The sequence below is a fragment of the Crinia signifera genome, chromosome 4, assembly GCF_055691185.1.
Source record: "Crinia signifera chromosome 4, ASM5569118v1, whole genome shotgun sequence".
NCBI classification, from domain to species: domain Eukaryota; kingdom Metazoa; phylum Chordata; class Amphibia; order Anura; family Myobatrachidae; genus Crinia; species Crinia signifera.
The window spans coordinates 299,094,825-299,109,728 of record NC_139220.1 but is presented as its reverse complement, the minus strand read 5'-3'; the positions used below and the strand labels follow the sequence as shown (position 1 = coordinate 299,109,728).

At 45.9% G+C, this 14,904-nt stretch overlaps 1 protein-coding gene across 7 annotated transcripts in view; it reads left to right on the top strand.

The window, feature by feature from the left end:
* The window catches only part of DOCK6 (dedicator of cytokinesis 6), an 86,003-nt gene extending 71,881 nt beyond the window's left edge, over positions 1-14,122 (top strand). For 4 of the 7 annotated variants that reach the window (XM_083185175.1, XM_083185174.1, XM_083185171.1 and 1 more), the window contains 11 exons: positions 777-969; positions 1,053-1,196; positions 3,268-3,399; positions 4,961-4,975; positions 6,529-6,654; positions 6,771-6,860; positions 8,383-8,619; positions 8,798-8,941; positions 10,301-10,407; positions 11,126-11,293; positions 11,409-14,122. In XM_083185175.1, coding sequence (XP_083041301.1) covers positions 777-969; positions 1,053-1,196; positions 3,268-3,399; positions 4,961-4,975; positions 6,529-6,654; positions 6,771-6,860; positions 8,383-8,619; positions 8,798-8,941; positions 10,301-10,407; positions 11,126-11,293; positions 11,409-11,451 — 1,399 coding nt within the window. In that variant the 3' untranslated portion in view covers positions 11,452-14,122. The remainder of the gene's footprint in view (positions 1-776; positions 970-1,052; positions 1,197-3,267; positions 3,400-4,960; positions 4,976-6,528; positions 6,655-6,770; positions 6,861-8,382; positions 8,620-8,797; positions 8,942-10,300; positions 10,408-11,125; positions 11,294-11,408) is intronic. The other 3 variants (XR_014473614.1, XR_014473613.1, XM_083185172.1) reach the window with 3 other exon arrangements.
* Positions 14,123-14,904: the final 782 nt, after the last annotated feature.

The window sequence follows — 14,904 nt, the reverse complement described above, 5'->3', positions numbered from 1 at the left end:
CATGTCAACCTTGTGGGTGTCGACCATGTTCATATAGACCTTTTTGTTAATAATGACCTATGGTATGTTGACCATTTTAAGGCTTCGACCTAGACATTGTCTATCTCTAATACTGTATCCATCCCGATGATATGTCAACAATGTCTAGGTTGACATTCAGTTGGTCGCCATAAGCCAGTTCATCGTTGACAAAAGGTTGAAACAACCAAAAGGTCGACAATGTGTTAACTATTTTTAAAAATTTTGAGATTTTTTCCATGCTTTCAACATGGATTCTGATTGGAACCGGTAAAGCGTTCCGAACACCTTTTGCCTATGTCAACCTATCGACTATCTAGACACTGACGACCCTTTTAATCCGGAACCATTGGAAAAGCCTGGGGTAGGTATAGGTTAGTGTTCATTCTAGCAACCGCCATCTTTGAAATCCCGCGCAGTACCTCTTCCCTGCCTGGGGCGTCGCGCTCTGCTGTGGTGTTTCTAACACAGGTCTGGTTTGCATATCAGTGGTGATAGACAACTGCATGAGATTTCAAAGATGGCGGGTGCGAGAATGAACACTATAGGTGCCGTTACTAGTGTCTGAGGGCTAGGGGAGCTGCTGTTGCATAGATATGTGTGGGATTGAGGCAGATGGTCACATGGGACTTGCTATCGCTGTAGCCACCCAGAATTGTGACTGCATAACATGTGACTCCGTGCTGTCTTTTATACACTTGTTCGGCCCGCAGAGGGTTGTAGAAGTCTTTCATGCTTTTATTGTACTGTTAATTCAGGATTGCCAAAGGATACCAGAACTCCCCGGATCTGCGCCTAACTTGGCTCCAGAACATGGCTTCCAAACACTCGGAGCGCGGGAATCACGCGGAGGCTGCGCACTGCCTGGTGCACGGAGCAGCACTGGTGTCAGAGTATCTCAGCATGCTGGAGGACGCCAGGCACCTGCCGGTTGGGTGCGTCAGCTTCCAGGTATGACAGCTCAGTAATGGAGATCATGTATACCGTGCTGTGATCTATCAGCCTATGTATTATCATCTGTCTCATCCCTGTAGAGTATATCCTCCAATGTGCTGGAAGAGTCGGCGGTCTCTGATGATGTTGTATCTCCAGATGAAGAAGGGATCTGTACCGGAAAGTATTTCACCGAAGCCGGGCTGGTGGGCCTGCTGGAACAGGCGTGCGCCAGCTTCTCTTTGGTGAGGAGAGATTATTGGATTTTGTGTGTTACCGATCCTGTATAGTAGCACTCACGCAGGCTGGATGTTAATGCTTGGGTTAAGTTGACAGTCGAAATGTCGACATGGGATTTTTCACTGTTTTTTTGAGCCGACATGTGCGGACAGGCGGTATTTCATGCCCTACCATCCACTAGGGCGTGGTGGGAGAATAAAATAGTGTGCCGAGCGTAGCGAGGCACTGTAGCATGGCGAGCGCAGCGCGCCATTTGAGGGGACGCGGTGCATTTTAACCTGTGTCCATGTCGACTGTTTCGACATTTGGGTAAAAAAACATTGAAAAACCCCAAGTCGACCTTTTGTCTGTCGACCTAACCCATGTTGACCTAATGACCCTGTTGACACTATGACCCTGTTGACCTTACCTATGTCGACCTAGACTCAAGTCGACCTAGACACATGTCGACCTAAATGCATGTCAACCTAATGGTGTCGACCTACTGACTGTCTAACAACTTGCTGGTGACCAACTGATCCACACCAACATAGCCGCCCCATACTAGCCTCATTGGTGACTGTACTCCTAGAGCCAGTTGCATACAGAAGTGGGAACATCGGGTGCCCAACCGGTGTACCGTTGGCTCTCCTCACACGCCCGGCCTCTCCATCTGTGAATGGGTTTGCAGTGGCTGACTATGGCGTGCCGAGAAAATGGTCAGGACACATCTGTGGTGTTTCTAGCCACCCCCCTGTTACCTCCCCCAAACACTGACTTTGCCATTTGTGATCCATCACTGTGTGTGTGTGTGTGTGTGTGTGTGTGTGTGCGTGCGCACATGCGCACATGTTATGGATTTAGCACATGCTCAATAGCAAAACCTCGCTCCATTGTGCCCACCTCTGAATCATTCCCTGTATTTCATGCAGAGTACCCCAACATTTCCCCTCACTTTCTTTCACTGAGGTCTCTTCCTCTAACTTAGGGGTAGATGTATGTAGCAGTGATAAGGGAGGAGAGTGGCCCATGGCAACCAATCAGTTGCTCTGTATAATTTTATATTATGCAAATTATAGATGTTACTTCCGTTATGATTGGTTGCCATGGGCCACTTTTCTGGCTCACTTCTTCTCCCCCCTTATCACTGCTTCATACATCTACCCTTAATGAGTAATGGACTCTCCAGCATTGCTATCCTTGACCTGAACTGTAATAGGTGAACTTTTATCCTTTATTTTTTATGGTAACACAGTCCCGCGTCGCTGTGCAAAGTACAGAAACGGTATGAACAAAATGGGGAAAGTGACTTCAAGTATAAAACATTACAGGGCCTGGTTTATAAATGTTGCTGCAGCAGTAACCAAGGCAGAGGTTTTGTTGTGGGTGGCAGAGATGATGATAAGTGTTCTTTCTTTAAAAACCCGTGTAGCTCCTCTTTCCTGCCTCAGGCATTGCTCTCTGCTCTGGTTGTTTTAGCACACTCTGGTCAATATCTCAGCATTGAAATATAGACCACAGTGTGCTATAAGCAAAAGAGCAGAGAGTGACACCCCAGGCAGGAAAGGAAAACACATAAGGGAAGAGGGCCCTGCTTGTGAGATCTTGCTGTCTAAATAATGACTGCTTAATAATCCCAACTACAGTTCTCTTCATTACTAATTTCCGGCAAGGTGCCTTTATATTGCCAATTTCCTGGACCTCCGGGCACCAGGATGGTATATAGTCTAAATTAGGGGTGGTCAAACCTGTCCTCAAGATCTACCAACCGTTCACGTTTGTCAGGCCACCTGTGGATCTATAGTAAGCATGATGCAGCAGGTTTGAAAATGTGACAATTAGTAATGACTACAGCTGTGCACCAGCTAGGTGATGTGGGGAATGTTACAGTTAGTAATGACTACAGCTGTGCACCAGCTAGGTGATGTGGGGAATGTTACAGTTAGTAATGACTACAGCTGTGCACCAGCTAGGTGATTTGGAAAACGTGGCCCCTTGGTAGATCTCGCGGACCGGTTTGGCCACCCCTGGTCTATATGCCCTCGGATGATGGTGTTTGGCTGTGTATTTATACAGTGTTTGTGTTTCCCTATCCAGGGTGGGCTGTTTGAGGCAGTGAATGAAGTCTATAAACTTCTCATTCCCATTTATGAAGCAAATCGGGACTACAAGAAGCTGGCTTCTGTTCACGGGAAGTTACAGGAGGCGTTCAACAAGATCACCAACCAGGTGCTAACCCTAGAGGGCGCTCACGGCCCAGTAGTACAGTCCCAGAGCAGTGCCTTGCCCCACCTTAAGTTTAGTAACTGCTGAAGGTCAGATCTGAGCACATACATGAAGTTCTGTAATGACGTCCACATCACAAAATACGACAGCTGGAGGGAGACATTTTTCTGAAGAATAAAATTATATTGAAATGTCTAATAGTCTATGATTACTGTACTGCAGTTACAGTTACTTTTCTAGCATTTAGAGAAATAATCCCACATAGAAAATGTATTTTTATTAATCGACAAATACAATACCTTTTAGGTTGCTTAGTGCAAATCATTTGATCTCTCTTTAGGGTGCTCGGTATGGAGGCCAAAATCTTAAATGTTTTTGTATCAAAACCTATGGCTTCCAAAACAGCTTAGTGCTTTAGAGTATCTTCTAGATTTAATTATATGTAGTTGGTATATACTTTCAGTGGTGAATTTTCCCAATCTGCACTTACTAGTGAAATAGTGATTGTTAAAATTGGTGCCATGTATTAATTTGTGCTGTTTCTCTCATACCTCTCTCTTTCTCTCTCTATAATTTTTTTTCTGTCTTATACTTCATTTGTTATCATTCTAATATATCTAACGTCCATTATACATTGTCATCCCATTATTTTCATCTTTGTTACCTCATATTCTTTCACAAACATATTTGCTTTCCTCTTCCCTTACTCTCGAACACCTATACATCCCTTACTCTCTAACACCTATACATACTCTTTAACGCCTTTACTTCCCTTACTCTCTAATGCCTATACATACCTTACTCTCTAACACCTATACTTCCCTTACTCTCTAACACCTATACATACCTTACTCCCTAACACCTTTACTTCCCTTACTCTCTAACACCTATACTTCCCTTACTCTCTAATGCCTATACATCCCTTACTCTCTAATGCCTATACATCCCTTACTCTCGAACACCTATACTTCCCTTACTCTCTAATGCCTATACATCCCTTACTCTCTAACACCTTTACTTCCCTTACTCTCTAATGCCTATACATACCTTACTCTCGAACACTTACTCTCTAATGCCTATACATCCCTTGCTCTCTAATGCCTATACATCCCTTACTCTCGAACACTTATGTATGTCCCTTACTCCCTAACACCTTTACTTCCCTTACTCTCTAATGCCTATACATCCCTTACTCTCGAACACCTATACTTCCCTTACTCTCTAATGCCTATACATCCCTTACTCTCTAACACCTTTACTTCCCTTACTCTCTAATGCCTATACATACCTTACTCTCGAACACTTACTCTCTAATGCCTATACATCCCTTGCTCTCTAATGCCTATACATCCCTTACTCTCGAACACTTATGTATGTCCCTTACTCACTAATGCCTATACATCCATTACTTCTCATTCATTTTACACATACTGTAAACTGTCTCCTCGATCACTCCCTTGCCATCATCCTGCTCTTTACATATTTCTATCTCTATTATTTTTCTCTATTCCTCTGACTGATTCCTCTTTTTCTTCCCTGTGTTTTTCCCTTTGCTCCCGGGCAGATCACAGGCTGGGAGGTAGGCAGTGCAACAATTAACCAGTTTCTCATGTTTTCACCTGGCTTCTCTTACCCATGATAACTTGCTGCTAACTCTAATCTACTTATGCAGTAGGAAAGGTGACATGTAATGTTACTTTGCACACTTGTGCCTCCGGAGGGCAGGAACCGTGCACACTTGTGCCTCCGGAGGACAGGTGCGTGCACACCCTGTGCCTCTTGAGGACAGGCGCCGTGCACACTTGTGCCTCTTGAGGACAGGCGCCGTGCAGACTTGTGCCTCTTGAGGACAGGCGCCGTGCACACTTGTGCCTCCGGGGGCGCCACGCACACTTGTGCCTCCGGGAGGTAGGGGGGGTGCAGGCGCCATGCACACTTGTGCCTCCTGGGTCAGGCGCCGTGCACACTTGTGCCTCCGGAGGGAAGAGCTGCACTATGTGTGCATATAAGGTGTGGGCTCGTACAACTTTAAATATTAGGCGACTTTGTGCCCACCATTGGCCAGTGGGTCCACAACCGAACAGCTCAGTCCTATTGCATAATTAGACTGTGTTTATGAAGTTGTGTGTTTGGCTTTGTGTATTTGCGCACATCACATGAGTTTGTGTTTTATATGGGAAAGGGATGCACACCTGCTTGTTATAGCATGTTTTTCACATTTTATTTGTCAGTCATGTCTGTATACCGTGCATGTGTGCACTTTTTTTATATTCATGTTAAAATGTATTGGTCTACTGCAAACTCCTTAACTCCAACATATCCCTTCCATATTGTTTATCTTCAAATGTAGTCAGCTGTGTTGTGGGCTCAGTCAGAACTTAAACCGATGTTCACCTCACAAAATGTTCATAGCAATACACTTTATATTAGAAAGGAGCAATTCAGTTTTGACTCTGCTTTTCCCGCCAAATTTGGCCCTGAAAATAAGGTAATACATCCGTGGAAGATTATGTTTTTGCCACATTTTCAGATCTGAATTTGGTGGGAAGAAATAAGTCTCTACTCTCTAGCTGTTAAAATATGACTAATTTCAAAACCTTCAGATCTTAATTACAATTTAGTCACAGGCACATGGGTGGCCTTATTGGGTAGAATTAACCATTAGTGGACTCAGACGATGACCACACACAGTCATAGCAGGTAAAAGCCAACTGCATTAAAGATAGATTTCAATAGCTTTCAGCCATCTTAACTGATTGGTGGAGCTTATACATGTGGCCATTTTAGTTGCCCAGAATTCTGTGTATCTGTGGCCATCTTATGTTAGCACCATTTGTATGGGTTATTTTAACAGTCTTCTCTTTTCTCTCTCCCCTTCCCCTCTCACAATTGACCTTGCGCTGGGAACCGGATTTGCTGGTGAGTTGGAAAACAGTTTTGTCATTATTTTTCTGCAGTGTTAATGGTCGAGAAGTGTCGGCAAAACACTCGCACATAGGCCCCTTGTGAAGAGTTGTATTTCCCCCTATATGTTTGTCCTTGCAGCAGGCTCTAATAATGGGCAATAGCAAGAACATTTTTATTTACCTCTGACTTGTATGTTCTCCATTCTTATTTCTGTGCAGACCACAGAGGATGTTTGGGACATATTTCCGAGTTGGATTTTATGGTCCTAAATTCGGGGACTTGGATGAGCAAGAGTTTGTGTATAAAGAGCCGTCCATTACCAAACTGGCTGAGATATCGCACCGTCTAGAGGTGAGAGGAGGCATTGCAGTGGCTGCTTGCACTGTATTATCAGACAGTGTGTGTGGGTCATTATGAGTGAGAAGTCCAATAATGATCTGTGTCATGTCTTCCCTCTCTGAATCCAGGAGTTCTACGCTGACCAGTTCGGAGAAGGGACGGTTCAGGTGGTAAAGGACTCAAATCATGTAGACAAAACCAAACTTGACCCTAACAAGGTGAGGGAGACGCCCCTTCTGTGCAATTCACAATGTCGACTTAAAGCACTATTTTCCCCACTGATCTGCTTCAGGTTAGGTGTAGTAATCCCAGGATGTTTCAGGTTCAAGTTCACCTATTGTATAGTAGGGGTGGCCAAACCTGTACTCGAGATCTTCCAACAGTCCTTGTTTTTCAGGCCACCTGTGGATCTGCAGAATATGTGGGTTAGGAATAAATGCAGCAAATATTTGAAAATGTGACAATTCGTAATGACTGCACCTGTGCCCGAGCTAGGTGGTCTGGGAAATGTGACAGTTAGTTAGTAATGACTACAGCTGTGCTCCAGCTAGGTGGTCTGAGAATTGTGACAGTTAGTAATGACTACACCTGTGCACCAGCTAGGTGGTCTGAGAATTGTGACCGCTAATAATGACTACAACTGTGCACCAGGTGGTCTGGGGCAGTGGTTCTCAACCTTGGTCCTCAGGGACCCCTAACAGTGCACATTTTGCAGGTCTCCTCACAAAAGCACTGGTGAATAATTAGCTCCACCTGTGATCTTTTAAAATGTGCCAGTGAGTAATTAGTGCACCTGTGTATCTGTGAGGTGACCTGGAAAACTTGCACCGTTAGGGATCCCTGAGGATCGAGGTTGAGAACCACTGGTCTGGGGAATGTGACAGTTAGTAATGACTGGACATGCGCACCAGCTAGGTAGTCTGGGGAATGTGACAGTTAGTAATGACTGCACATGTGCACCAGCTAGGTGATTTTGGAAATGTGACAGTTAGTAATGTCTACACCTGTACACCAGCTAGGGGGTCTGGGAAATGTGGCAGCTAGTAATGACTACACCTGTGCACCAGCTAGGTGGTGTGGGGAATGTGACCGTTAGTAATGACTGCACATGTGCACCAGCTATGTGATTTTGGAAATGTAACCTGGTTGGTAGATATTGGAGACCAGTTTGGCCAGCCCTGAATGACCAGGAATGGATGCAGACCTTTTGCAGGCTGTACCAGTATATATTAAAATGGGAACTTTCCTGGATCGTATATCTCAATACTGGTTCACTTGACTGATTGTTTGGTACTTTAGCTCTCTCCTTGGCTTGATACCCCCATGCATGATCATACAATGGCTGTGGATACATAGCTATAGGGCAGCCTGCATGATATCACCCTGTTGGAGGGGAATTATAATGGAGGTGACCTGGAAACTACATAAGAAAGCTCTGGGTGTGTATGAAGAGGTGCAGAGTAATGTGACTGACTTCAGGGTGGATCGTCCAAGAGCTGCCAATGGTTCAGCTTACATTAGTCCACTATAAGGGAGCGGTGTACAAGTTCCACAATCAGAATGCTAACATGGTCTAAACGTCAGAATTCTGGCCTTTATGATGTTTATTAGTTGTCCTTAGCAGACAATGTTTTGTAGGGATTTGTTGTTGATCATATTTTCAACATGGTCAAGCTGTGGAATTTGCCACTTATGTTCCCCCATAGCACCAACATGTTCTCTCTTACCTTCTCTGGCCAGGCCTACATACAGATCACTTATGTGGAACCGTTTTTTGACACGTATGAACTGAAGGATCGGGTCACTTACTTTGATAAGAACTACAACCTTCGGACTTTCCTCTTCTGTACACCCTTCACCCTGGATGGCCGGGCACATGGGGACCTTCATGAACAATACAAACGCAAAACCGTCCTCACCACATCACATGCCTTCCCCTACATCAAGACTCGGGTCAATGTAATGCATCGGGAAGAGGTAAGTACATGCATAGAAGAGGCTGCACCCTGTCAAGCTCATGTTCCCGTATAAGTAATTGGGCGAGAGTGCTTTATTTTCAGATAGCATCCCTAGGCTCTATAGGTATGTCAGATGGGTGGTGGCACCAGGAAGTTGTTGGGTGTCAGTAATTGTATACACAAACTGTCATTTTCAGGTGGTGCTAATCCCAGTTGAGGTTGCCATTGAAGATATGCAGAAGAAAACACAGGAACTGGCATTTGCTACCCACCAGGAACCGGCTGATGCCAAGATGCTGCAGATGGTTCTCCAAGGCTGTGTCGGAACAACTGTAAACCAGGTAATAGAGACAAATTCTGAAACTCTAACATTATACTGTACCTAGCATGGAGCAGTATTATCTGGTCAGGTTGGCGCTGTGCCACCTTGCATGTGTAAAAGGAAGACCATGACCAGAATTAATATTTCTTTCATTGATGGGAGGAACTGGAGAATACCTGGTGTGGCTGGCCCTGAAGGAGTCTGGGTACTAAGGGTTTAGTTCTGACAGCACAGGCTCCTCCTCCTCATCTAGACCACACCCCCTGCCCAAGGCAGATCGTTGTTTTTTTTAGTGCCCAAGGCACTCCAGTTTTGTCTTTTACTGCACACCGAGGTGGGGGTAGTGTATTTTGTATAGAAGACTCATACTATTTATACTGTACCACTCCGGTCTGCTCTGGGTGCCGGGAGCTGCTGTTTGTTACAGTTTGCGTATTATGTGTATTATATATTTGCATATCTGATTTTTTTATATTTTGAAAGTGCCTGATATTTTGTACATGTAGGTGCTCGCAATAAACGACTCATTTGCTTTTATGCAATATCTGCCCCGTTCCGATGGCTTGCCCATGTGCAGCCTCCCTGTGCGAATGCAGTTGGTGACTATCACAGTTGCCGAGGTGTTTGCAGACATCAGGGCAGACCCCCTGATGGGGATGGCTGGCGCATGGGGACACCCAGCATTTCCTGGGCGTGCCCACAGAAACAGTGGATGCACCCCAGAAAAATGCTGGGCGTCCTCACGAGAACGCAGGCATGGCGAAGCCTTCACGGGGCGGGAGGCTTATGTCACATGACGTCAGCGCCGGCCCCCTTCTCAGACATTTCTGAGCCAATGAAAGTCAGTATAAACTGAATTTTGTTTCTGAACTGGGGGAATCATTCGATGGTCGGCGACCATCAAATTGTTTATTTTTCCCCCGTACGCTCACATGCAAATGGATGTGTAAGGTTACAAATCCATTCGCATGCTTCCGAGAGGATTCGCAGGGCGTCCCGGGGCGGGCATTTGTTCGTCCAGTGGGTGGCGCCTATGCACTTGCTAAGCAGCCAAAGCCCTTAGTCCTCGCAGGCCACATCTGGTTCCCTTTTATTGGAATGGGCACACAGACACTATGTGATGCCCAGGATATTCTTCCAGAGCTGTATAAATCCTCTCCTGCAAGGGAATGCAAAGACACATTTACAGGGAGGTCACTTTCCTGCCCCCGTTACATGAGGTATTTTAGTCCTTATTTAGACAATGGGGATATTTGTGACCAATATTTGCATTCACCACTCTGTATGGCTGTGCCCTTGGCTCATAACATAGTATTGCTTTATAGCTACATGGATATCTCTGTAGCTGAACCATGAATGGCAATGTATTTTGTCTCAGGGACCCCTGGAGGTGGCCCAAGTGTTTCTGGCCGAGATTCCCGAGGATCCCCGTCTCTACCGATTCCACAACAAGCTGCGACTTTGCTTCAGGGATTTCACCAAGCGGTAAGGGCAAAGATTGGGCACAATGGGAAACTGTGCAGGGTGTTAAAGGGGGTGGGGTGGCAAGATGATGAAATGATGAAGGCACTGAGTAGAGTACCCCAGAGGAAGCTTAGTGCCCAATGAGGCATTGGTGGGAAGAGAGGAGGGATGGCAGGGAGGGAGGTCCTAAAGGAGATGGTTGAAAAGGGGAATGGCGGCAAGTGAGATGCTAAAGGAGGGGATGGCGGAAAGTGAGATGCTAAAGGAGGGAATGGCGGCAAGTGAGATGCTAAAGGAGGGAATGGCGGCAAGTGAGATGCTAAAGGGGGGAATGGCGGCAAGTGAGATGCTAAAGGAGGGGATGGCGGCAAGTGAGATGCTAAAGGAGGGAATGGCGGCAAGTGAGATGCTAAAGGAGGGGATGGCGGAAAGTGAGATGCCCAAGGAGGGAATGGCTTAAAGTCAGGTTAGCAAGGATGGGATGAGTAACCCAAGAATGGCTTGCCTTGGAAGTTACTGTAAGTACCCAAGATGGGAATGTTGGCAAGAAAGGTGCCCATGGTGATGAAGATGGGAAGTATAACATGACTGGAACTCAGCTGCCCAAGTCTGGGCTGGCTGGAAGTGATACAGAAGGATTAGTCTTGGGGCTGTTAGCAAGTACTGAGGATTGGTGGATGCAGCCAGGTTGTGTATGATGGTACGGAGATATGATGCACAGCCTGGCCCGATTATCTAGGTGTGAAGATGCCTTGAGGAAAAACAAGACTCTGATTGGACCAGATCAGCGGGAGTATCATCGTGAGCTGGAGAGGAATTACCAGCGTCTCAGGGAAGCCCTCAGCCCTTTGACGTCTCGCAAGATCCCACAGCTGTATACAGATCTGCTTCCTCACACAAGTGCCAGGTACAGACAGCACGGGTAGATCACGTGTGGTTCTCTGTGAATATGAACATATGAGCTGTATATGTATATACATGCTATGTGTATAATCATGCGGTATTTAACGCTTTTATTTCAGAGACTCGATCACCCGAACCAGCCTACGTAGGATTGAACCCTGAGAAGACCAGGATGCCTTACTGACCAGCAGCCTCTCAGACCGGCCACTACAGGGCGCTCAAGATATAATTACAAATACAGACTTTGGTGACAACAGAACAGGATTATTTAAATTCCAAAATGTTTGATGTTATCGACTTTACTGTTATGTATGTGAACAGAGACTGTGCATAAGGAGGCAGGGGAAGGGCTCGGGTGGGACATGGAGGAGCAGCTTAGTCTGAGATAGGAGGGTACAGGACAGTAAAGCTACTAGATCTTTAGAGGTCCAGTGGATATGAGCAGCTGTGTGTACAATGTGGAGGCAGAGGTAAGAGAACAATGGTCAGGGCAATGGAGGAAGAGGAGGGGAAGGCCAGTCAGGGCTGATATGTGGGGGAAGAACAGTCAGGGCTGAGAGGCAGGGAAAGGCCAGTCAGGGCTGATATGTGGTGGAAGAGGAGGGGAAGGCCAGTCAGGGCTGATATGTGGGGGAAGAACAGTCAGGGCTGAGAGGCAGGGGAAGGGCAGTCAGGACTGATAAGTAGAGAGGTAGGAGAAGGGCAGTCAGGACTGATAAGTAGGGTAAGGGCAGTCAGGGCTGATATTTGGGGGAAGAACAGTCAGGGCTGAGAGGCAGGGGAAGGGCAGTCAGGACTGATATGTAGAGAGGTAGGGGAAGGGCAGTCAGGACTGATAAGTAGAGAGGTAGGGGAAGGGCAGTCAGGACTGATAAGTAGAGAGGTAGGGTAAGGGCAGTCAGGACTGATATGTGGAGGATCTAGTGAGGGACATACATGGTGCCTTTTATCTTTAGTTTTTAAATTCTTTGATTTTAAATATGGATTTTATTTTGCAGTGTCAGAAATAATTGGGGAGAAATTGAGCTTAGGTTTGGCTTAGCGAGTCTCAGGGAAATATGAGCCCATGTTAGAAGCCTGCTCCTGAATACATTTTCTTTGGGCATTATAATCGGGAGTCTGTAATGCATTGACTGCGTGGCCATTTGTGGGGCAGGATATTGAAGCACCTAGCAGAACCAAGCACAGGGTATAATATTAATGAAATATAAATTCTGTTGTGCAGCTTCACTGGTATTTTGCTTTCATACTGTCTCCATATTTATCATGTTCTAAAACAATGTTCTGTTCTCCATTGAGTCCTTCAGCACTGCACTGGGTCTGCTCTGCTGTCATAGTATCACTGCACTGGGTCTGCTCTGCTGTCATAGTATCACTGCATTGGGTCTGATCTGCTGTCATAGTATCACTGCACTGGGTCTGCTCTGCTGTCATAGTATCACTGCACTGGGTCTGATCTGCTGTCATAGTATCACTGCAATGGTCTGATCTGCTGTCATAGTGTCACTGCATTATGTCTGCTGTGCTGTCATACAGTATCACTGCATTGGGTCTGCTCTGCTGTCATAGTATCACTGCACTGGGTCTGATCTGCTGTCATAGTATCACTGCAATGGTCTGATCTGCTGTCATAGTGTCACTGCATTATGTCTGCTGTGCTGTCATACAGTATCACTGCATTGGGTCTGCTCTGCTGTCATATAATGTCTCTGTACTTTGGTCCGCCCTGCTGCCATACACTGTCACTGCACTGGGTCTGCTCTGTTGTCATGTAGTGTCACTGCACTAGGTCTGCCCTGTTGTCATGTAGTGTCACTGCACTGGCTCTGCTTTGCTCTGGGCCTGGTCTGCCCTGCCGTCATACTCTGTCACTGCACTGGGTTTGCCCCAAAGTTAAACTATGTCCTCCCCCAGTGTGTCTGCCTGTAACTACATGAAGTCTTTCCTCACCATAATCAAACTGTGTCACTGCAGTTATTCTGTCCCATTGACCTGCAGTGTCTCTGCACTAGGTCTGTACAGTTGTTATATAGTTTCACTGTACTGCAGCTGTTCGGTGGTCATACAGATCTAGTGCATTGGGTAGGGTCAGATGTCATACAGTGTCATTGCCCATGATCTGTTTCGTTGTCCTACAGTGTTAGTACACTGGTTCTGTGTGTCACTGGCCTGTGCCTATTCCATAGTCATATGGTGTCACTGCCACTGGGCCTGCCCACTTGTCATACAGCGTCACTGCCCTGGGCCTGTCCCGTTGTCATATAGCATCACTGCCCTGGCCCTGTCCCCTTGTCATACAGCGTCACTACTCTCCGTCTGTCCCCTTGTCATACAGCATAACTACTCTCCACCTGTCCCCTTGTCATACAGCGTCACTCTATCCCCCTGTCATACAGCATCACTACTCTCCACCTGTCCCCCTGTCATACAGTGTCACTACTCTCCACCTGTCCCCCTGTCATACAGCATCACTACTCTCCGCATGTCCCCTTGTCATACAGCATCACTACTCTCTGCCTATCCCCCTGTCATACAGCATCACTACTCTCTGCCTGTCCCCTTGTCATACAGCGTCACTCTATCCCCCTGTCATACAGCATCACTACTCTCCACCTGTCCCCCTGTCATACAGTGTCACTACTCTCCACCTGTCCCCTTTTCATACAGTGTCACTACTCTCCGCCTGTCCCCGTCATACAGTGTCACTGTTTCCTTGTTATGTAATAGTTGACTGTTTCATAGTCCAACTTTGTAGCATCTTTTCCTGTAAATGTTTTTGTTTCAGTGTGTGGACTATTTTTGTAATAAAAGTCAGATGTATTTATTTATTATAGTTCTTTTGTATTGTTTATTATTAAAACCTTGTATTTACAGTATATACCTACAGTATTATGGCACATATGATCTGATTTATATAAACAGTGGCTCATTTTCTTACATCATGGACCACAGTCCAATCTCCCCTGGGGGGTTGGCCACATGGTGTAGAATGTTTAGTCTTGTGGTTTGGTCTCCTGTGCGGTGTGTAAGGGGCCACAGGTTGATTGACCCTTGGTTTCTCCAGACTATGCTGATATAATAATGGGGCTCATGACACCGGACCCTCCCTTAGGGGGCATGTCATGGCAACAACACCAATGTATCACAGTGAGGAGCATATGTCTCAAAGATTTCAGAGAAATAAAGTGGAGAGAGATAAAATACTAACCAATTGGCTCCTAACAGTTTACAGTCTGTTTTTGAAAAATCACTCTCCATTGTATCTCGCCCCAGCCTGACACTTGACAGTTAGGGGCATTATTGGCTGGTGCATTATCGCCTTCCACTTTATCACTTCACAGGCTTAATACATCTGTCCCTGTATGTCTAGCCTCTATGGGTTCCAGACTATGAGTATACACTGTACATTGACAGCCACCATTAGGTTAATGGGGACAAAAGGGTTAACGCGGTTATGTTTGACACACATATGGTTGACACAGGTTTTTTTTTTTTTTAATAGAGATAATGAAATGTACAAATGAAACACAAAAATCTGTGTCTACCTTTTACCCGTCAGCCTAATTCATAATGACCATATGGTGTTAACCTATTGGCTATCTAATAACTAAACCA